Source organism: Dipteris shenzhenensis, chromosome 18 (genome assembly GCF_047967505.1).
Source record: "Dipteris shenzhenensis isolate YYH24624 ecotype China chromosome 18, Dip_SZ_1.0, whole genome shotgun sequence".
NCBI lineage: Eukaryota > Viridiplantae > Streptophyta > Polypodiopsida > Gleicheniales > Dipteridaceae > Dipteris > Dipteris shenzhenensis.
Window position 1 is genome coordinate 19873012 of NC_141613.1, and position 24821 is coordinate 19897832.

Below are 24821 nucleotides of genomic sequence, written 5' to 3' on the forward strand. Positions count from 1 at the left end.
CACAAAGCCAGCAAAGGACAGGGCAAGCCTAGCGGTGGCAAGCCCAAGAAGGATGGTTCTGGAGATGAAGATGACACTATTGGAAAGGTCACCTCCCCATCTGTAAGCCCCCAAATGAGGAGAGCGTGGGGGAGGGAGACCTAGGGCATATGCCCAGAGAAGAGAGGAGAAGTGGCTGCCACATGGACAGCAGCAAGGCTGTTATGTGGGCAGCACATAAAGAGATCCAAGTGGAGCCTCAGAGGCTGCATCAAGGGAGCAGTGTGTAGGAGAGCTGGTGGGGCAATGTGCCTTGAATCTGGCCTGGCAGAAGGCAACCGAAGAGCAGCAGAACGGGCGCAGGAGTGGAACTGGAAAGAGGCCTGGCAGGAGGCATATGTGCAAGGCCAGGTGGTACAGCAAAGGGAGGGGCTGCAAGTGAGCAGCACCCTGCCCTTATATAGGGCTACCAGGGCTGGTCTGCTGGCCAACCAAGTTGGCCAGCTCACAGCCCAAGGATGGGCAGCCCACAGCCCCATAAAGGGGGGCATGTGGGGTCGGTTGTGAGTCGGCCAGAGGGGGGCATCCAGTCGGTCCATTTATGGGCCTTAGGGCCTATAAAAAAAGTCCTTTGAGCCTCATTCATTCATCCAGCAAGCAAGCAGTTTGGGGAGCAGCAGAAGACTCACCCTCAGGCCTACATCCAGGAGGCACAGGAGTCCTAGAGGTGCTGCAAACTGAGATCATCTAGGGTTGGAACCTAGGCTGTCTTCCAAAATAGCAGGGTACTGAGGTCTTTGGATGGAGAGTCTACATACGGGCTCAGTGATCTAGAGGTATCCAGCAGATAGTAGAAGTACCTTTTGGTAAGATCAAAGGACCAAGATTTGGTGGGACTTTGGATCTATCTTTTGTATTGTGTCCATAGCTTTGGACAGAAATATATTGTTTTGGTCGTTTCTATATCTGGCTTGGATCATTGTCTATTTACTAGTCTGCGCATCTATGTGAAATAATTGAAGTTAAGAAGTTTGTGATTCCACCCACACCACCACACACTGTTTGAGCTCTTGGGCTATTCTATCAATTTTCCGCTCCCTCTGTTGGTGATTTCTAACATGTATTTCTAATAAGAAGAGGAAGCAGAAGAAGAAGTGCTTCTATTGTAACGAGCCAAGCCATTTTGCAAAGGATTGCAGAAAGAAGAAGGCGGATCAAAAGAATAAGGAGTCCAAATCAGATCCAAATGATGAAATAAATGCTTTGACTAATGTGGTAATTGAAGAATTGTTCTTGGTGACATCTCCATGTGTTACTGAGGTCAGATATGCAGACCTAGAAGTCACAGTGAAGATGTCTAATATTGAGATGTAGGCAGACAGAGAGTCACAGACTTTTGTGATGGTAAAGGACAGCACGGAGTGCTTGGACTCTCCTAGGAGCTTGACTGTTGTTGTTGAATACTAACATGAGGGTGGATCCCATGGAGTGTCCTAAGGTTTTCAAGTTCAGATGGATGCTGTATTCAGAAGGGGGCATTAAAGGACTACACGGGTCATTGGTATGTGCCTCCATGAGGTGCATGGCTTGCTTTCAAAGCAAGCACACAGGCAGGACGATGTTCTAGTATGTACTTGATGTCATTCATTTATAGCATGCTGGAGAGAATCTGCTCTTAATGTGTCCCAAGAAATTGGAAGGAATGTGCCTTCTTGGAAGGCAAAAGAAAAGTGTGGATGCTTCTTATCTCGGAAGCAGATTGTTGGAAGATGATTATGGATAGGGTGTACTGAAGCGAGAAGAGTACTTGCTTGAGAACTCAATGAGAGTTCGGGAAAGGTCACCTCCCCATCTGTAAGCCCCCAAATGAGGAGAGCATGGAGGAGGGAGACCTAGGGCAAGTTCTGCCTAGAGAAAGAAGGAGAGGAGGCTGCCACATGGGCAGCACCTTACAGCAAACAAAGGCCGGATTTTGTCCCAGGGCAAAGGGGCACTTGTGGCAAGGATTGTGGGTAGGCTTATGGCCTACAACAGGCCCAGAAACAAGGCAGGAAGAACAGCACCAAAGTCGGTCAAAAGGAGGGCTGGTTGGGCTGGTTGGAGCCAGCCAACCACGCCCAGGATGGAGCGCAGACCAAGGGCCTGGCCCCCTGCATGAAATGAAGGGCCAAAGGCCCAGCTATATAGAGCCCCACAGGTCCGTTGGGTGGCAGGGTACAAGTAGGCCAGGCCTAGGGCAAAGTTCTGCCTAGAGAAAGAAGGAGAGGAGGCTGCCACATGGGCAGCACCTCACAGCAAACAAAGGCCGGATTGTCCCAGGGAAAAGGGGCACTCGTGGCAAAGATTGTGGGTAGGCTTATGGCCTACAACAGGCCCAGAAACAAGGCAGGAAGAACAGCACCAAAGTCAGTCAAAAGGAGGGCTGGTTGGGCTGGTTGGGCTGGTTGGAGCCAGCCAACCACGCCCGGGATGGAGCGCGGACCAAGGGCCTGGGCCCCTGCATGGAATGAAGGGCCAAAGGCCCAGCTATATAGAGCCCCACGGGTCGGTGGGGTGGCAGGGTACAAGTCAGCCAGGCAGGTCAGCGCTACAGGGCCCAGAGGTGCCTAGAAAAGAGCACCCGTGGGGGGGGCTGCTGGGTTGGCCAGTAGACCCTCATGGGTCGGCTATTTTGGGCAGGGAGTCGGCCATCAAGGGCCTGCTGGTTGGTGGGTTTTGTGGGGGCATCTATCCCTATAAAAGGGACCCCTTAGGGCCTCATATCACATCTTTGGAGCAGCCATTTGAGGAGCAGTTTGGAGCAGCAGTTCAGCACCCTTTGGGCCCACTTCCAGGAGGACAAAGAAGACTGAGGAGCTGCAGACATAGCTCACTGAAAGCTGCCATCTAGGCTGTACACTCAGGTAGCAAGGTGGAGAGATCAGACACAAAGACTAAGGTCTACATATGCTCATCAGGAAGCATGTGGACTCAAGGATCTAGGAGTGTTTCGGAGGTTGTAGGACAGCATCTTTTGGTGAGGACAAAGGACCACAGTTTAGTGGGACTTTGGCCCTCTGTTGTATTGTCCATTAGACGGAAATATTTTGTTGGTCCTATATTTCTTTTGAGCATTGTCTATTTGCTGTTCTATGAAGCACACTAAGGAAGTTTGTGATTCCACCCACACCACACAATGTGAGCTCCTGGGTTATTCTATCAGTCATCTGCTGTGTGTACTCTCTGTTGTTGATTTCTAACACTAGTTTAATCGTCCCCCTCTTGGATTTCCTATGTTTTGCTTTGTTTGTACCTTATATTCACATTGCCATTGTTCGAAAATTGAGCTTCTGATGTTTTTGAGGGATGCACTTGCTCGCCTCATATTAGGCAATACAATACCTACGCTCTTGCCTGTGCCAAAAAGCACTCTATAAAGGATGGTGAAACCTTACACAGGGACACCCAACTTCTGAGCCAGCACTAACTCTTCATTAGTAGATGGGATAGCACTTGACACAACAACATAATCTGGTAGCTGTACTCCATCCTCATCCCAAAGATGGGCTGCATCATGACCAAAAAAAACCCTTGCTCCAGCGTGCTGTAAGTCTTTCAATTTATTGCTCCAAGAAAGATCAGAACCACTCACATGCCAACCCTGCCCAAACACAAAATGATGTCAAGATTTAAAAAACACTTCCAACTATAAGTGGATCAAACCCATTAAGAAACTTGATGCATCAGCATGAAACAAGATGACCCCTTAAAACCTACAAACAGCCAGCTGCCATATGCATTCTGTTTTGAGAAAAAAATGACAGAGAGGGTGACTGCTTCTGAGAACATACAACAATAAAACAATAGTTATGGAAAAAGTACTAGCTACTCCATGTGTAATGCTAACTTTCGCTTGGCATGGATAATCTATTCTCAACCTTGGAGACTTTTATAAACCTGACCAAGTCTGTGCACTAGCTACTCCATGTGTAATGCTTAACCTTCACTTGGCATGGAGAACTTATCCTCAACCTTGGGGACTTGTATAAACTTGACCAAGTCTGTGTACTGCTAAGTGTTAGAAATGACCCAACACACGGTACGCACAGTGGAAGACTGATAGAATTTCCCAGGAGCTCACACAGAGTGGTGTGGGGTGTGGAATTACAAACTTCTTAACTTATGTGCGCACATAGATGTGCAAGCTAGTAAATAGATAATGCTCAAAGACAAATATAGAAGCAACACTTTATATTTCCGTCCGTCCAGAAACTAGGACAGGATACAATACCAAAAGGTCCTTCTACTACAAGCCTGACACTTCTAGATCTCTGAGCCCGCATGCTCCACCTCGAGCATATGTAGACTCTCTATCCAGATCCCTTCCACCTTGCTGTCTTTGCACCAGCCTAGGTGGGCAGCACCCTCAGCTTAGTCTGCAGCTACTGTTTGCTCTCTCAGCCTACGCTCAGTTCTACGCTCAGCCTACGCTCTACGCTCAGCTCTACGCTCCCTACATCAGCCTCTACGCTCCCTACGCTCAGCCTATGCCTACGCCTCTCCTACGCTCAGCCTCCCTATGCTCAGCCTACCCCTCCGCCTCTCCTATGCCTCAGCTCCCTACGCTCTACACCTCCCCTCCCTATGCCCCCTACGCTCAGCCTACCCCTCCGCTCCATTCAGCCTACCCCTGCTCCGTTCAGCCTCCTCTCCTGCGCTCTCCCTCCGCTCAGCCTACCTAGCCACCCCAGTCTCTGCCCTGCCCGCTGGCGCTAACCCCCATTGGTGCTGCTCCTCCTGCAGGCACGGGTGCTGCTCCTCCCGCTCCTGCTTCAGCTCCTCCTGCTCCCGCTCTTGCTGCAGCTCCTGCTGCACCTTCTGCTTCTGCTTGCCACCTTAGCTTCTCCTTCGCCACCTTAGCCTTTTTTTCTTTTTCTTTTTAAATTTAAAAAAAAATCTCCTCGCCACCTTAGCCTCTCCTTCTCCACCTCAAGCTTCCACCCCGCCTCGCCACCACCTCGCACTGGGGGGTGCCTCCCATCATGGGGAGGGAGCCGGTGCTCCCGCTCCCGGTCAAACACTAAGACCTGCACCCCAAAAAAAAATCAGTCCAAGAGAAATGGGGGACAAAGCCAAGAAAGACGACAACAACAACAACAAAAAAAAGCAAACGACACAACTGAAATTGGAGGATGTGAACACACGTTACAACCGAAGTGGGCTCGGGGTAGACAGCAAGGCAAAGGCAGGACCCGCCGCAGCTTCTTCAGCCTCTATCTCTACCTCGACCTCAGCTCCCACTACAATTTCAGTTCCAGTTTCAGTTCCAGCCTGAGGTCCCTCTATCTCTATCTCTACTTCGACTTCAGCCCCCGCTTCAAGCTCAGCTCCAGTTCCAGTCTCAGCTCCCTCTACATCTACGATCAGTGACATACTCATGCCCATGGCGCCGGTCGTTCCCTTCCCCTCCTCTCCTGTTACAGCCCTTGCACTGCTTCTGACCCCTACTTCGTAGGTGTCATACACTGTTCGGCATTACGCTTCACTCTCCCCTCTCCCTCTCAGTCAGCCCATGCTCCCACACCCCGTTGGGACTGCCTCATCCATTCCACTGTCATCTCCGTTCCTCACCCAGTTCACCCAGTCACCGTCCAGTTTCCAGACTCAGTCCCACACTTTCATGCCACAGTCATCATAGTTTCAGCATGAACATGGGTGGGCTGATACACTAGAGGCCTGTTAGACCTTGCTCATGGAGATACATAGTTTCCGTGAGCATGAGATGGAGCTGACTCGCTTCGCACGAGAGCAGGTCCGCTTCAACCAGGCGCAAAGCCGCATCAGACAAGAGCAAGCTAGGGCCATTTGGGAGCAGGCAGGTCTCATTCAGAGACTCAGACAGGATATCATGCAACTCCGACAGGGTAACCGTTTCGGCTACCCTCATGGAACAGCCACAGAGAGCCAGTAAGGCTCTCAACATCAGAGTACGTGGGATCCCACGCACAGAGGCTACACAGATGGTAGATGCGACTGCGTTCGTGGCCGCTACCCCGGGTGTGGCTGAGCACAGGATAGAGAGGGCATGGCAGGAGGGGAGAGATCCCAACCGAAAGCAACCCTTGATCATATGGTTCCATGACACTCAGGCACGACTTTCAACTCTACGACGTAGGTCACTCCTTCGAGATCAACCAACGATCTCTATGGATGAGGACCTCACACCTCCACAGGTTTGAGGAGAGGCGCTCTTTGCTGCAGCAGCGAGATCAGGCCCGGAAGGAGGGGAAGTGGGGAGTGGTACGAGAGAGACGACTTCTTACAGGCCCCCCGTAAGGCACCTGCTCCCTCCCCTACGTAAGGTCTATGAGATTCAGATATCTGAGACCCTGTCTTGCACTATTTGGAACTGTAATGGTACCTTATGGTCAAAACCAAGGAACTTCTCGGAAACAGGCCACAACATAGTCTTTTATACAGAGGCACATCAAAGTCCAGAGCGCGCTCTTCTAGTAGTCAGCGGATATACATGGGAGTCTGCCTACAGAGATGAGCCGAGGGGTACAGGAGGAGTTCGAGGTTCAGGTGGAGTTGCAGTCCTTTTCAGATCCACACTTCTGGAGACCATTTCAGTAGAGCAAAGAGATACACATTCCAGATTTCTTTGGATCCAGATTCGACACATGCACAGCCGGGATTTGTTTATCGCAGTTTGCTACTTTCCCCCTGAGACCTCCCACTTTGCTAGAGATATCCGAGGTGATGATGAGACATCCCCATTTGCTGCTCTTTATCAGTCCACCATTGACTTCTCCAGCTGTGGAGAAGCTCTCCTAGTGGGGAACTTCAACGCGAGGACAAGGGCCCGGGGCTGGCAAAAACCGACCTGGTAGGAGAATATGGGCCGACCAGACTGCCCCTCCCTACCTGACTTTGTAGTCTGTAAACCGACCTCCAGGCAGCCCTTGATTGGCCGACCTGGGGTGGCTCTCTTGGGCTGCTGCCAGGCCCTAAGGGCAGCCCATATAGGGCCCTACCCTTGGGCCCTTCTAGGGCTGGATGGCTTCAACTATTCCGCCATCAACAGGCCCTTCTTGCAGCTGCCCTTGCCCTGCCATACTGCACCATGTGCTCCTGCCCTTTGCCAGGCTCTCTCCAGCCACGTGTGCAGCACCATACAGGTCCATACATCAGCTGACATCAGCGCGCCCTTCACAGGGCCTTGTTGCAGGCCGTACGCCTGTCTTTTGCTTTAACGGCTGCCCACATGGCAGCTCATGTGCTGCCCATGTGACAGCCCCAATATGTCCAGGTCTACCTCCCCCATGCTCTCCTCATATGGGGGCTTACAGATGGGGAGGTGACCATTCCAACACCCCCGCTCACCGACACATCCAGGCCCAATGCCCACACCGTCTATGACGATGCTCTAGTAACTCCCTGGTCGTAGTCCTCTGGAACTTTTCGATGTCAAAATCTTTTCCTGGCTTTTCATCCAGTGGCTCCTGCTCCACCAGGTCTGGTTCTGCTTCCGCACACCATCCTGGTACACAGGTCCATCTTTGGTAGCACCTCCTGGCACCACCACCTTCTGTCATGTTCCTGCCTTCGAACTCGAGCAATCCAGCCGTCACAATCTTCCAGTTGTCCCCCTCATAATGAGTGAACAACCTGGAGTCTTCCAGGCACCATGCTCTGAGGGTCTGTTTCAACCCGTCCTTCCTTTGGCAAGGTCTGCAACCAATGAATATCTCCAGATAACCTGGACCATGAACTCTCGCTGAGTTCTCAAGAAGGTACTCTTCTAGCTTTAGTACTCTTTGTCCATCACCTTCTAGCAATCTACGTTCGAGATTTGAAGCACCAACACTGCTCAAATGCAAAATATCAAGTACATATCAGACTATTGTACTACCTGTGTGTTTGCTTTGAAAGCAAACCATGTACGTCATCGAGGCACCCACCAAGAGCCTATGTAATCCTGTATCGTCCCCTTCTGAAGTACAACATCCATCTGACCATGAGACCCCAACCCTCATGTTAGTGTCAACAGCCACGCACCTGGAAGGTACCAAGCGCTCCATGCTGTCCTTCACCTTCACAAAGGCATCTCACTCCTCGTCGACCCACATCTCTATGTCAGACATCCTCATTGTGCCCTCGGTAACACTTGGTGATGTCACCAAGAACAACTCTACGATTACCACATTTGCCTTGGCTTCTCCCTCTGAATCTAAGTCAGACTCCTTCCTTGTGTTTTTCTGATCCGCCTTTTTCTTTCTACAGTCCTTTGCAAACTATCCTGGTGTATCACAGTAGAAGCACTTCTTCTTCTGCTTCCTCTTGAAAGTGTCTTCGTCATCAGAGTCGTCTTTCTTGGACTCGCCACCGTTAGGCTTGCCCTTACCTTTGCCGGTGTAATCCTTCGCCAGCATCGCCTTGTCGTCTTTGTCGTCGTTGTAGAGCTTCTCTCGAGCTTCCTCCTGTAGCAATAATGGACCCAACTCCTCAAACGTAAGAGGTTTCGCCCTCTGTCCTGCTGTCACGGTCGTAAGCAACACTTATGTCGTCATCAGTGCCCAAGCATAAGCAGCTATACTAGGTTTCTAAAGACCCGTGAAGTCTCTTGAAACTCCGAGGTAGTCTCCTCAGTACCATCAAGGCCAAATGGCATCAATCTATCTTCTGACCAACTGCCGCTACTTGATCCCTCACCACCTTGACCTTCGTCAAATGGCTATGTACCGTATCTCCTTCTATATCAAGATTGTAGAGTTGATGCTGAAGAAGCAAAATGCGGGAGGTGTTGTCCGTCTCGTATAGATCCTTCAGAGTGAGTGACCCACGCCTCTACTGACGTCTCGGCCATCTGGATATGTGGAAGAACAAAGTCCGCCGTAGTCCCTATGATTAATGCCAGATCATGGGCATCTCTCTCTTCCCAAGCTTCGAACTCCTCTCTGTCTACTGCCATGACTATCTTCCCTTGCCAGTCCACCATGTCCTCCGGCTTCACCTCCACTCCCGTCGTTAGCTTCCACAACTTCCGAGCCACTAAATGGCTACGGATGTTCACCTTCCAGATCGGGTAGTTGGTCCCGTCTAGTTTCCCAGACTCTCCAAAGTTAGGGATAGTGAATGAGAGAAAACTGGGGGAGGAGGAAGGGAGAGCAGGGGCTGAAAAGGCTGTAGAGGTCGACATCTCTACTGTTATATCACACACACACAGCAAAGTCAACCAAACTCCATTTTTAGTAGACCAGAACCCTGAACGCACCTGACTAAACCTGAGTCACCCTCCTTCTCGCAAGGGCACAATCCTCCAGTCGCGGAAGTCGATTCCCAGGAGCAACTGAATCGGGGTCGTCCTTCAGCAAGGTCCCTGCCTTCAGGCTCCCACACCTGTGAGCCTCCTACTTGGGCTCTGATACCATGTTAGAAATGACCCAACAGAGGGTACGCACAGCGAAAGACTGATAAAATTGCCCAAGAGCTCACACAGTGTGGTGTGGGGTGTGGAATCACAAACTTCTTAACTTATGTGCATAGATGTGCAAGCCAGTAAATAGATAATGCTCAGAGACAAATATAGAAGCAACACTTTATATTTCCGTCCGTCCAGAAACTAGGCAGGGAACATCACAGTTCCACGTGGGAAAGTCATCACATCTACATGAGGAAGTTGATAGATCTATGCAAGGAATAGTCAACATCTACAATGGATCTTCCCAGTTCTATGCGTGGAATTGGAGCTTCCTCCCCTATATAAGCAACTGACCAATTGCTCGTTTTCCATCTGAGCACCGAAACTGTGCCAAAAAATTTCACAAATCTAGACTTCCAAACTGCAACTCCTACTCCCCTACAATGTTGGTAAACTGAAAGGAAAGCATAGAGTGAACACAAACTCAGAATACTTGCATATAGAAAGAAGAAAGGTGAGGTCCTTAAGTAGGCACCTCTTACATGATCACTGACATCACTGATGACTTCAGAGCTCCACAATCATCTCCTCAATCTGCTCCTAGATTCTCTCAATCATCCTATGTAGCTTCTACCACCACCTAACTGTGCTTATGGGCACCTAACTGTGCCTCTAGCACACACACATAGAAACCAATGTGTGCCTGGGGCATACACCTTGAGATATCCCAACAACCCCCCCTCAAGGGAATGCCTCAGGCTATGTCAAGGATACATCTAGCACAAGGTGTCTCATGCCATCTCATGGTGGTCATGGATCTATCAATGGCTAGGATCTCAAGCTAGCAAGGGTTACCGTGGGTGTAAGGTAAACAAAAGGGATACAAAAGACCTTCCAATGGTTATCTCCCCTGCATGTACATGCACACAATGTCTGCAGGAGGTACCCTGGAGCAAAACACATACACATGGCCTACATCATATGGTGACCAGAGGTGTTTACAAAACACAATAGTTTACTTCATTCATTTTGGAGGACTATCCAGGCTGAGTACCTTGACTCAACAAAAAAAGAGAGATCTGGAGCATACATAGAGATGATTTAAAAAGCATTCTCATCTTGTGGAGGCACATCAACTGAAAGTAGATTGGCATTTTCTGTCTTTGAAGTTGCTTCCTTTTTGGCAACCATTATCTTGGCAATCTTCAACAAGGAAGCCATGTTGGCATTCTCTTCCGTTGTAGCATAACAACACATTGCTTTATGATTTGGCCTTTCACATATTTTGCATAAGCAAGCCATGAGAGGGTCTAACCCAAGAATTGGGCAATGTCTACTCTCTTCCAAGACTTAGAAAAAAAAAAGGCTGAAAAGCTTCAAAGTATAAGCATTTAATGTAGCAAAGACTTGTGACCAAATTTCAATCAATGATGCTTTCACTTACATGCTTCACAGAGATGGCTAAATGAAAGCTTTCCAAACAAATCCAGGTGTAGCAATTCAAAGCAAAGCTGTAGCCACAGTTGTACTGATGCTTTTCAAAACTTCAAAACCTTAGAAATGCTAAAGTAGCATCTAATGTAGCATCACTTTCAAAACCTTGTCAAAACTGTCAAAAACAAAGGCCTGAACTTGGAGGGCTTGTATCTCACTCTCCAAAGCAAAGAAAAAGGGGCTTTCTGAGGCAAAAGAAAGCTCATATACCACAAAAGGTCCACTGAAGAGGAGGAGCGCAAATCCGCGTCAGATCGCCATAGCTTGCTTCTTCAAATTCGACTGGTTTTTCTCAGTTTTCACCTTGAATATGCAGCCATTGCTGCTCAGATTTCAGCACAGGATAGCTCAAGACATGGAGAATCTTCCCCTGAAAGGAATTAGAGAAATATGAAGCAGACTAAGAGAAAACGCAGGAAAGAGAGTTGCCGATTTTCATGCAATGTCGTCGAGCAGCGGCGATGATACTTCAATTCGTTGCAGGCAGAGGTTCGCCCCTTCGAGATGTATCTCCAGCAGGAAGGGCTTGGAGAATGGCAAAGAAACGGAGGAGAACAGGCTTTGGCAGGATTTGGGAAGAAGGGGAAGAAATAATGAAGAAGAAGATGATGTGGCAGAAGTGGGATCAAGGGGGATCAAAGGGCTCTAATAACATGTTGGTAAACTGAAAGGAAAGCATAGAGTGAACACAAACTCAGAATACTTGCATATAGAATGAAGAAAGGTGAGGTCCTTAAGTAGGCACCTCTTACATGATCACTAACATCACTGATGACTTCAAAGCTCCACAATCATCTCCTCAATCTACTCCTAGATTCTCTCAATCATCCTATGTGGCTTCTACCACCACCTAACTGTGCTTATGGGCACCTAACTGTGCCTCTAGCACACACACATAGAAACCAAGGTGTGCCTCGGGCATACACCTTGAGATATCCCAACAAAACGGATAGGCCCCCCTCAAAACCATGCTCGAAACTTCCAACATCTCAAGGACCTCCTTTCCAACAAACTTCCTCCCATCCATATCCAACCCATCCACCCACCCCATTCCCCCTCCCTCATCCACCATGACATGGTGGACAAACAGGGGAATATACTCATGGCAGTAGATGGAGAGGAGCTCGAAGCTTGGGAAGACAGAGATGCCCATGCCATGGCATTGATCGTTGGGACTACGGCGGACTCTGTGCTTCCTCACATCCAGATGGCCAAGACGTCCATAGAGGCGTGGGTCACTCTGTACGAGACAAACAACACATCTCAGATCTTGCTTCTTCAGCATTAACTCTACAACCTAGATATGGATGAGGGAGATTCGGTACATAACCACGTGATGAAGGTCAAGGTGGTGAGGGATCAACTGGCATCAGTTGGTCAAAAGGTGGACTCGTGCCATTTGGCCTTCATGGTACTGAGGAGACTACCTCGGAGTTTCAAAAGCTTTGTAACGACTGTGATAGCAGGACAAAGGACCAAACCTCTAACTTTTGAGGAGTTGGGTCCATTACTGCTACAGGAAGAAGCTAGGGAGAAGCTCTACAACACCGACAAAGACAACAAGGCATTGCTGGCAAAGAATTACATTGGCAAAGGAAAGGGCAAGCCTAACGGTGGCAAGTCCAAGAAAGACGACTCTAATGACGAGGACACTTCCAAGAGGAAGAAGCAGAAGAAGTGCTTCTATTGTGACACGCCAGGTCATTTTGCGAAGGACTGCAGAAAGAAGAAGGCGGATCACAAAAACAAGAGGAAGGAGTCTGACTCACATTCTAAGGGTGATACAAAGGCCAAAGCAAATGTGGTAATCAAAGAGTTGTTCCTGGTGACATCTTCGTGTGTTACTGAGGTCATATATGTTGACCTAGAAACCACAATGAGGATGTCTGACATTGAGATGTGGGTCGACAAGGAGTCAGAGACATGGAGTGCCCTGGGGTCTCATGTTCAGATAGATGCTATACTTCAGAAGGGGACGGTATAAGATTACACATGCTTATTGGTAGGTGCCTCGATGAGGTGCATGGTCAGCTTTCAGAGCAAGCACACATGCAGTACGATGCTCTGGTATGTACTTGATGTTCTTCATTTGAGCCTTTATAGCATGCTGTAGAGAGACTCTGCTCTTCAGTTGTTAACCCAACTTCTTGCTCTATCCTTTGTAAGTATGTAGTTGAGTTAAATTGGAAGGATGCTCTGTATAGGAGAAAGTGGTGACAAAGTTGTCCCATAAGTCTTGAAGATTATTGAGAAGAAGATCAAACTCTCTGTGGTCAGGCATCCTCTCACCAAGCAACGCTAGTTGATTTATTAGATCTTCCGCTGATTCAAATATTCATTTACGTTTTGACCCTGTGCATTCTAAGCCTACTCAATTGTCTTTTAATGACAAAGGCCTTTTGTGTACTAGCATCTTCATAGGTAGTAAGTGATTGTTAAGCAACTACAATCCCCACTTTAGGGGCAAACATACCAGCTATCAGCAATCCCTATTGTAGGGGCATTAAAGCCAGCCAAAGGCACCAAACAGGGCAGCCAAAAGGACAGCCACCAGGGCCAAACAAGTGGCCAGAAAGGCCAAAAATGGCCGACCAGAACTAGCCGACCTAGAACTGGCCGACCTCCTGGGTAAGGCCTATAAAACAGTCCCTACCCCCCTCACTCTCATGGGACAGGACCAGCAGCTACTCCTCACCTCCTCCATCCTTTATTGCAGCCCCTCCTGCTCCAGATCTGGCTATTATGCATGCTCCATCCTCTGCCCCTCTATTCCTCTCCACCAGATCTAGCCCTGGACTTCCAGCTGCTGCTCCAGATCTGCTCCTTTTCTTCATCATGTTGCTATTCCAGATAGCCCGAAGGTTCCTTCCTCAGAGCATGCTGTTTTCAGCCATTTCCTAGGGCAGCTCCAGCCCTTCATCACACAAGGAGGTCATGATCCTTCACCTCTACCAGATCTCCATCGGCATCGACTTCCAGGATCTACAAGTTCTCCCTAGGCGGGACCCTTTCTGTTCAGATGTGTCTTGATGACTGTTGTTTTGAATCTTCTACATTCATGGAGGCGGGGATAGACTCCTCTCTCCCGAGGTCCAAGATTGGGCACACACTGGCTCACTGTTCAGCTACGACCTCTTCCTTTGGCGGAATCACCATCTCTGGATTATCAGTGCTGCTATGACATATTTGTTCTTTACCTTTTCTTTTCCCTCCACCTTTCGGCAGTGAGAGGGGGTGGCTTATTCTCTCGAGCTTCACAGTGTTCTTATTTCTGCTGATCATACGTGTAACTCAGGCACTTGAGGAAGTGAACAATTCCCTTGCAAGGGCACACCTCTTGTGACCTTCTCTGCATTTTTGCATTGCATCTCTTGGGCATTTCGCAGGGATAGCCACCACCACCGTCGACATCTCTACATGAAGCTCCAAGCACACAATGTCTGCCCCTCCAAATTGGCAATTGAGAGGGGGTGTTAAGCAACTACAATCCCCACTTTAGGGGCAAACATACCAGCTATCAGCAATCCCTATTGTAGGGACATTAAGGCCAGCCAAAGGCACAAAAGGCACCAAACAGGGCAGCCAAAAGGACAGCCACCAGGGCCAAACAAGGGGCCAGAAAGGCCAAAAATGGCCGACCATTACTGGCCGACCAGCTGGCCGACATCCTGGGTCAGGCCTATAAAACAGTCCCTACCCCCCTCACTCTCATGGGACAGGACCTGCAGCTGCTCCTCACCTCCTCCATCCTTTACTGCAGCCCCTCCTGCTCCAGATCTGGCTATTATGCCTGCTCCATCCTCTGCCCCTCTATTCCTCTCCACCAGATCTAGCCCTGGACCTCCAGCTGCTGCTCCAGATCTGCTCCTTTTCTTCATCATGTTGCTATTCCAGATAGCCCGAAGGTTCCTTCCCCAGAGCATGCTGTTTTCAGCCATTTCCTAGGGCAGCTCCAGCCCTTCATCATCTTCATCATCATCGAGCTACACGGAGGACTGCGTTTCGCTCCCTTTGCTGCTATCTTTTCTACCGTTTCTCTACATAGTATCATCTTTCTGATTCTCCTCAGCCACAGTCCTTGAGACACGACGGCTTGAGGTTCTTGTATTCAGTTTTTCATATTACCGACAAGCACTATGTTTTCTAAGTTCCGTTCTTCAGTTGTGTCTGAGTATCGTCTATTTTTTATCGCTCCACTGCAAACCCTATCGTTTCTCTATAGTGATGTCTTCCAAGCTTCATCTAGAGTTTTCAAATTTCTGACAACAAGGATTATGTTATCCTTGATGCTCAGAATTGTGAGAGTGTGAGACTATTGGCTCTTGTCATCATAACTCTCGAAATTCTCTCTTGAAGCTTTTATTAGTCACATTAATTAAACCCCACAACTTTTGGGCTTTGAGCATATTCTCAAACTTGAATTTCCATATGCTATAATTGGTTCAATCCAACTTAGCACCTTTTGTTATTCATTGGTCTAACTCATAGTGCCTTCATTGGAGTATCAGTGCAAACTATGTGAGTGTGGTGTGTGCTTTAATAGGGCAGATCAATCAAAAAAAAGTAATGATTGCGAAATTGTAGGTGACCATGGGATCCAGGATGATTCGGAGTAAACCCTCAGTCCCCCATCAGATTATACAGGTAGAGTTCGCCATGACCCCTCTCCAGGTTGATCCCATCTTTCAGATAGTGACATTCCTCCACAGAGTTTGGACCTTACCCCAGGGGAGACTACCGAGGTTAGCACTTGAGTCCTCCAGGCAACTAGCAGAGAGTGGTGTTGATACGGCATGGTACACACGGATATCCACATGGTTTGGTAGTCACGGCATTCAGATGGACAGACTTCCCCCCTTTCAGTACAGATCGGATGCATCACCTGAGATGAGATCAACCGTATCATACGGTTGTACCTCCTCCAGCTCCATACATCTAGGGCTTGGGAGGGAGAGGATCTCTCCACCAAGCTCCAGTTCTACCATGATCACTTCCTGAGGGTCTTAGAGCATGGTCTTGTCATCAGACCTCAGTATCTTGAAGACAGGAGAGTTTCACATGCACTAAGGATCACCATTGGTCAGATACGAGTCTCATCACATCAGCTACGGATTGAAACAGGGAGCGCTGCAGGCATACCCAGAGAGCAGAGGACTTGCACACTATGCCAAATGGGGGAGATCAAGACGGAGGAGCATTTTCTATGTGTCTATCCGGTCTACTATGAGATCCGAGGACAATATCACTGTCTCTTTCAAGAGGAGCATGGCTTTGGTCCACTCACACGATTGATACATTTTCATGATGAGGTATGTGTTGGGCTCTACCTTCTTGAGATGCGCCAACAAAGAGACACACTGATGCGACAGGCTAGAGAGCAGTATGGACTGATGCCACAGGTCACCATTGACAGATCACAGACTTTTGTCACACACTTCTATGCATCGGAGTCAGCTGCCAGTGTAGCTGAGGGAGAGGAGCTTGATGAGATGAGAGCATCATGGATCAGTAGTAGGACTGTCCACCAGGATGCGGTCAGACGAGTGACACACTCTCCCTGTACAACACGGAGAGAGCCCAGAATACGCACGATCGAGATCTGGCCTATCTCATCCCTTCTCAGAGGCGACCGCCAGAGACGAGGCATCACCCTTGACGTAGCCCATCGGATCCAGAGATCGAAGAGACCACACCCTCCCCCATGTTGCGAGACAGCTCAACAGACACAGATATGAGAGCTTACATCATCTCAACAAAGTGCCACCAGGTTACCTGGATATATGGAACTCGAGCACGTACTAGGAGTGCTAGCCCTGAGCGCCTGACACGCTTATGTTACTTTGCTACTCTAGTGCTTTGCTTTGCTCACTAGCTGAGCATGTTAGCTTTTGCTTTCAGTTTTTCAGTTTTTCAATTCTCAGCAAGGGTCTTAGTAAACCCTTTGCTTCAGCCCTCAGTGGCTTGTATGAGGTACTTCTTGGGTTCACACTTTGTCTCATTGGCTCGCAAGGCCTCTCGCAGATGTTAATCTCTCTCTCTCTCTCTCTCTCTCTCTCTCTCTCTCTCTCTCTCTCTCTCTCTCTCTCTCTCTCTCTCTCTCTCTCTCTCTCTCTCTCTCTCTCTCATGGACGAGGGGCACAGAGACCATACACGACGCGACAAGCGACCAGAGCACACACGATGGAGGTTCGACCTATTTCAGCTCTCCTTAGGGGAGATCGATCGAGCGAGGCGTCACCCTTGACATAGCCCATCGGATCTAGAGATCGAGGAGACCACGCCCTCCACCATCACGGGAGACAGCCCGACAGATGTAGATACGTGAGCTCTTTGCATCTCATCAGAGAGCCACCATGGAGCCGGTTCATCCACTTGGGACTCTAGCTCTGAGTACTTGATATTTTTATGCCACCCTATTTTGCTACTTTTTTGCTATTTTGTACTAGTATATCATTTTAGTACTCAGCAAGGGCCTTAGTGAGCCCTTTGTCCCAGCCCACAGTGGTCTATATGAGTTACTTGATTCTGTACTTTGTCCCATAGGCCCACGAGGCCTCCCGCGGACGTCAATATATCTTTCTTTCTTTCATCTCTCTCTCTCTCTCTCTCTCTCTCTCTCTCATACAGAGACGAGGACCAGAGATGCACGATAGAGGTCCGGTCTATTTCAGACCTCCTTAGAGGTGACCACAAGAGACGAGGCATCACCCTTGGCGTAGCCCATCGGATACAGAGATCGAGGAGACCACGCCCTCCACCGCATCAAGAGACACCTTGACCGACATAGATACGAGAGCTCCTCACATATCAAAGAGCCACCAGCGTACCTGGATATATGGAACCTGGGCGTGGACTACGAGCGTTAGCTCTGAGCACCTGATACTCTTCTGCTATTTTGCTACTCTACTATTTTGTTCACTAGTTTAGCAGGTCTTAGTGAGCCCATAGCGGCTTGTATGAGTTACCTTTTGGTTTTGCACTTTGTCTCATAGGCGTGGGAGGCCTCCTACAGACGTTAATACATCTAAACACTTGTGGATCAAGCTTCTCCAACAATCTTATAAGCTGAAAGGTACCAACGTATGGATAGCTAAGGAGCTCACACAAGCTCAACTCAAGAACAAGGCAACTGAATTACAAAGGTCAAGGCTGCCAGGAAAGATGGGAAATGGGCAGTATACCGGGAAGGAGTAGCACTTATTAAAACCAAAGAACTCTCAGTCTTAAAATGATGTATGGTCAGCTATGTATATACTTTATCTTCCCTTGTCTATTGTCTTGTATTTCAATGCTGCATTGCATTTCTTGATTCAAGCTCTGAGTTTTCTTGACTTTCTTGGCTTCCTACATGTTCGAATAGGCTGTGGATCAAGGAGCTTGCTTCTTTCGTGAACTAGGCCCCAAGTGGGGCAGAGAGGCCTTTGTATGGCCTGGGCACTAGGCCGAGGGGCAGAGAAGTACTATGCAAGGCGGAACTGCCTGTAAGGCAGTCGCGGCCACAAGAGCACAGCTCGGGGACAATTGGCGGGGGAAGTGGATGGAGAGGTGGCGGTGGGTCTAGTACAGTGGACTATCTACTAGGCCCACTAGACTTTCTCACGGATACACGTCGTCGCCATACCCCCCCCCCCACTCGGAGCTGACCACTCATACCTGGCCTTCCATATCTTTGCCACCATGCCAGCCACAGGGAGAGCTCCCCCTACACTCGCACGCATTCAGATCCACTTTGACCGTGCCCTTGACCTAGTTTGGAGAACCCTTGGTAGTCTAGGGTTAGGCCTTTGGTGTAGGGCTGGTTGCCCTTTTTAGGCCCTCTAGGTACCCTTTTGTAAGTCGGTGCTTGGTGCCAAAGGGTGTGCCTATTCTAAGGGGTGTGACCCTTGGAATAGGTGTACCTTTTTATGAAGGGGTGTGACCCTATTTTAAAAAGGGGTGTCCCCACACGAAAAGGTGTGTCCTTTTTTCCACGATGGGGTGTGTCCCTTGGGTGAGGAGTCAAAACTCTTCATCAAAAGGTACATCCGATGGTGAAAAAGGTGCGTCCCTTGGTTTTGGGACAGCCCAAGCACATCAAAAGACACGATTTTTGTCGTGTCCATTCACATCAACTCGTGATGTGAGGGAGACGGAGAGGCCACTGATGACTTTAGGTGGGGTTGGCGCTAAAAAATTTTACGCTCATTCTCTCCATCTCTTCCATGAACAACGTGCGTGGATATCCTTCTAGCGAAAAAAGATATATCAGATAGGCGCTAGAAGGTGGGGGGCATTTCGTACAAGTAGAAGTGAAATTTGCTCTGATACCACTATAAGAAATCCTAGATTTACTATATTTAGAAATGTGCTAAGGAACAGAAAGGAGACTGAAATAGCAGAGAACAAGGAATATTTGTATTGCTTGAGTGTCTGTAGTGTGTCATCCATACAGTTGGGCCTCTCTTATATAGAGAGTGAAGAGTCACACATGAAAAGGTGTGTACTCCAAAGTGTATGTGCATGAAGAGGTGTGTACCCCTTGTGAAGGGTGTTACCCTTGATGAGAGGGTACATTACAATAGGAGTGTCTCTTCCATAGAATGTCTCTTGTGAAGGGTTGTGCCTCATAGGAAGTGTCCCGTCGAAAGGGCATACCCTTCCACAAGTGTCCATTCATCAAACCATCCATAAGTCTAAGATATAGAGAAAGGAATACGTCACATATCGTGACATAAGTCACCTGGCCAGGGAGCTCCTGGCCCTACTTGGAGACGATAAATACCTCACCAGCACTTCTGACACCCTTGTCTCGGTGGTACAGGATGCTGCTACCAAATCCTTTTCAACGACCCGATTCAGGCAGGTTCGAGATGGGATGATGCCTCAAAACCCTTGGTTCGACGAGTGCAGGGAGGCGAGAGCCCACCTCACAGAGGACCATGCTTTGGGTCATCTGGCGTCACCTGAGGCACACAGGATCTTTCAACAACTGACATGTTGTAAGAGGCAGGCCTTCCTCACACATAGGATGGATGAGATTGTCAGATCTTTTCGAGGAGGAGACCCAACCACGGGATGGGGATTTCTATCCGAGGGGAAGCTACCTATTCCCATCACTGACCCAAGTGTGTGGCACACATATGCATGCTCCCTCTATGATGCCTAGATGCAGACACCTCCGGATATGTCCTCTATGCCCATGCCCACCACTTGTCACCTGTTCACCACACATAATGTACGGGCTACACTTCGTCAATTACACTATCTGAAAGCACGAGACCATGAGGGCCTACAGACTGAGCCCTTTGCACATTACCAGTACAGACTGATGCCATCTTCAAGACAGTGACATTCATTCTGGGACCTACCCCACTGGAGACTACCGAGGCTGGCCTGCAGTCATCTAGAAGATTAGCTAAGAACAGGGCAGACACATGGTATGCACGGATATCCACATAGTTTGCCAGACACGAGATTCAGATGGACAGGCTCCCTCCCTTTCAATACAGTATGGATGCACCCCCTGAGTCGACGATCTTGCGAGATGAAATTAACCATATCATACGGTTAGATCTCCTCCAGCTCCAAACGTCTCGGACTTGGGGGGGAGATCAGGAGCTCCCCACCAAGACCCAGTTCTACCGTGACCACTTCCTAAGCATCTCAAAGGATGGATTCATCATCAGGCCCCAGTACCTCGAGAACAGAGGAGTCTCACATGCACTGAGGATCGCTATTGGGCAGATGCGGGTTTCATCCCATCAGCTGAGGATTGAGACAGGAAGAGCAGCATGTATACCCAGAGAGCAACGGATCTACATGCTATGCACATTGAGAGTGATTGAGACAAAGGAGCACTTTCACTGCACCTACCCAGCCTACTACGAGATCTGAGGGCGATACCACTATCTCTATCAGGATGGGAGTCGCTTCGGCCTACTATCACGATTGATCCACTTCCATGACCAGGTCTGCATTGGGCTCTATCTACTTGAGATGCGCTGACACAGGGAGACCCTACTACGACAAATTAGAGAGCAACAAGAGGCGATCAGCAGACCACAGGATACAGAGGCTGACTAGACAGCGGCGAGTCGCACATTTCTATGTTTTTGAGTCAGCTCTAGGACACAGTGGGGTGGAGGAGGAGGAGCTAGCCGATATGCGGGCAGTCTCAATTAATGAGAGAGGGTTGCAGAGGCCACCCGCAACACAGAGAGCGACCAGAGCACCCTCTATTGAGGTCCGACCTATCACAGCTTTCCTCAGAGGAGACTGCCCAAGACAAGGGGTCACTCTGAACATAGCTTAGCGGGTTCAGAGATTGAGGAGACCATGTCCCCCTCCGCCAGCACATTTGTGTGCCAACGCATAAGCCTGCCCACAACCTCTTCAAAACAAAAGATTCCCCCAGCTGGGTATGGAAGTTTGATGTGAGGCACATGAACCAGCTGAATCCTCCACTTGTAGAGTCGTAAACAGGATAACGCATTTGCGGCAGCAACATTTTCACTCCCTTTGAGATATTCAACATGAGCGTCAAATGCCTAAACTTGAGATAACCATCTCTTCTGTCCATCATTGAAATGCTTCTCGCTAAGAATGTATTTAAGGCTATTATGATCACTCCTAATGAGGAATTTTGACCCATAAGGATAGTGTCTCCATTTCTTGAGAGCGCGTACAATTGCAGACATCTCTTTATCATGGGTGGGATGTGACAACTCTCTATCAGATATTTCCTTGCTCTCATAGGCAATGACAACTGGGGTTTGACTCAAAATAGTTCCCAATCCATGGCCACTAGCATCGACTTTCACTTTGAATGGCATGAAATCCAGCTGCACTAAAAGCGGAGCTGTAATCCATAATGGGTCTCCTTTCTTCTGAAATCTATAACTTTAAAATTTAGAATTCTAATGAACATGAAGAGAGTTGGGATAACCAAATTCTCTGCGAACGGACATGTACTAGCTGCACTACGCATATTTTGATCACCGGTGTTCCCCTTCCTAGAAGATTGGAATTGTATCATAGAATCCATCATTGTAGACATCATTTGTTGCTCCTCTTCCTGTCTTCCTGCAAGAGTTTCTGGCCTGCCTTCTGTTACGCTCTAGCCGAGGTAGCATGACCTCGGAATAATCAGTCGACATTTCCCTTAAAGGTGAAGACTCCAGGGGTATTAAATCGGGTGGCACGAGCAAGACCAGGGAGCACTTTACCCATTTTCCCCTTTGTTTTTGTCATTTCTGTTTGTTAGAAATGGATTAGGCTTTTGTGGTTGTAGCAGACTTGGGATGGACAATCTTTGAGACTATGCCTGTGTGCTTCAGTCAGAGTTATTTTTCAGGAATTTCCCTAGTATAGGGAAAAGCGGTATTTGGGTTATGCCTATGTCAAATGCCTAGTCACTGTGAATCTGGGATTGCACGTATTCCCTAGTATAGGGAATTGTATCAGAATTTTGTCAGTTTGTAAATAGTGTTTTAGCGGTGTTTTTTTTTTTTTTTTTTAAACGCAAAACACTAATTGACCTGAATGGAAGCAGAAGAAGGAGCTTCCAGGAGGGACCCTAGTGAGTCAAGAGTCCGGCTGACCCAGTAGGTGTCGCGCCCAGTAGCTCACACCTTATCTGATAGGATTGCATTACTTGAGGATGCCTTGCAGCAGTTATTAGTGCAACAATTACAGGCCAATGCAGGGCAGTCTGAACTTAGAAGAGTGATACACAGTATGTCTGCCAGACCTTCTCGAGATGAGAAAGGAAAGGCTCCAATGGAACCGGAGTCTAGTGTCCATATGGTCGAGCCTAGAAAGGCTAAAGTACCTAATATTGCCAATTATAGGCCAAAAAAGTATTCTGGTCGGATGAATGACCGTAGTTCTGATGTCATTGAGACCTGGTTACACAAATGGAAAGAGGCGTTTGCCATTTGTGAAATCAGAAATGATATCAAGAAGATCCGCGAGGCCACCCACATGTTTAGTGAGGCAGCAGATCGGTGGTGGATTAAACAACAAAAATATGGCATAGCATCCACTACCTAGGAGGGGTTTAAAAGAGAATTCAGGAAACACTTCTTACCTCTTGACGAAGCATCCCGAGCTTGGAATCAGTATAGAAACCTTCGTCAGAGAAATTTATCAGTGGCAGAATACACTGATAAGTTTCGAGAGAGCGTAATGAAGGTTGATGAACCCCTACCTCAATCAATCCAAGTGAAAGATTTCATATTTGGATTGAATGATCGGATTAAAATGGAAGTTCGGGCTAAGTATGCGAACACGTTGGATGATGCAATAGCCATAGCCCTGAACTATGAAGATGTCAAGGGCAGCAGACCAAGTGGGTTTGCACAGGTCGGAACCCAATATGGGTACCAGAAGAAATCTGGGTTTAAGAAGTGGATTAATAAAGGGAGTGGTTCTCAGCCTAGTGGTCAAGCCAAGCCGGCGAAACCAGCTAAAACTCCTAAATCAAGTACCACCATTGGAGTGAAGAGAAAAGTAACACCAATGGCAGCTCGGGCTTGGTCTAAGTCTCCCTTAAACCTAGAGCAAAGAGAAAAAGCGAGGAGAGAAGGCTTGTGTTTTGGTTGCCTTCAGCCTCATTAGTGGAAGGATTGTCCACGGAATAAGGATCGTTAGATGGCTGAGATGGTAGTCTCAGAATGCGACGTGGAGATGGAGGGAAGTCCCAGAGCGGAACAGATGCACATTCAGCTAGCGGGATCTTCTCAGAGGTCAGTACCTTGTTTGTTATGTGTGTCTGTTGCTAAGCTAGTAACAAGTGCACCTGATAACATCCTATCTAAACCCGCAGCAACGGGGTATACAGCCTTTAATGATACGGAGTTAATTAAGATGAAAGGGCAAGTGGCCAATCATGATGTCATTGTGTTGTTTGACTCGGCGTTAACTCACAATGTAATTAACTCCAAGCTCATGAAGAGGCTGAAGTTAAAGACTAGCCCATCTGACTATGCGTATACAATCAGGATGGCAGATGGAAGTTCAACTGAAGTATGGGACCAAAGGGTTACCCAGTCGGAGCTTCGTATTCAGGACTATGCTGAGAAGCTTGATTTTGAAATGACTAAGCTTGCTCATGCAGATATAGCCCTGGGTATGGCGTGGCATTCTAGGAAGAATCCAGCCATTGATTGGAAAAAGCACGTATATATCAATTCAAGATGAATGATGTGCTTTATGTCTTATGAGGTGAAAAAGATGTACCTCAGGGACCGTTGGTTTCCATGATGGAAATCCGAAAAGCTCAAGAAGAGTTTTTATTCCTTTGTACAGCATCGGTAGAGCCGGTTGATGATTCTTCGGCTAGTACTGATGTTGTGCAAAGTGGTGAGATGGCCAAGCTGGCTAATCTAATAGCAGAGGAGTTCTCTGAATGTTTTAGGGATGACTTACCTTATGGGTTACCTCCAGAGCGGAATGTTCACCATAAGATTGAACTGATCCCGGGGGCAGAACCTGTAAATAGACCTCCCTATAGAATGAGTTTTACTGAAGAGGCGGAGGTGCGTAGACAACTGGAAGAATACCTCAAGTTGGGGCAGATTCAACCAAGTTTCTCACCTTTTGCTTCGCCAGTGATATTAAAGAAGAAAAAGGATGATACATTTCGCCTCTGTATAGATTACAGAGCATTGAATAATATCACTGTTAAGCACAGGTATCCGATGGCTCGGATTGATGATTTGCTAGATGCATTACATGAAGCCGTGATTTTCAGCAAGATAGATCTTAAGTGTGGCTACCATCAGATCCGGATTAGAGCCGAGGATGTGCATAAAACCGCTTTCAGAAGCAGGTTTGATCATTATGAGTTTTTGGTAATGCCCTTTGGACTTACCAATGCTCCAGCTACATTCGTCATGCTTATGAACGATTTACTACGTCCGTATATCGGAAAGTTTGTAGTACATTTTATTGACGATATTCTAGT

The 24821-nt window shown here is 48.2% G+C and overlaps 1 protein-coding gene across 4 annotated transcripts in view; it reads right to left on the minus strand.

Annotated features, from left to right (window-relative positions):
- The window catches only part of LOC147890921 (uncharacterized), a 142412-nt gene that overhangs the window by 103009 nt on the left and 14582 nt on the right, over window positions 1-24821 (minus strand). For 3 of the 4 annotated variants that reach the window (XM_087389686.1, XM_087389687.1, XM_087389690.1), the window contains one exon: window positions 3414-3619. The exons of the other annotated variant lie outside the window; for it this stretch is intronic. In XM_087389686.1, coding sequence (XP_087245812.1) covers window positions 3414-3619 — 206 coding nt within the window. The remainder of the gene's footprint in view (window positions 1-3413; window positions 3620-24821) is intronic. 4 annotated transcript variants of the gene reach the window in all.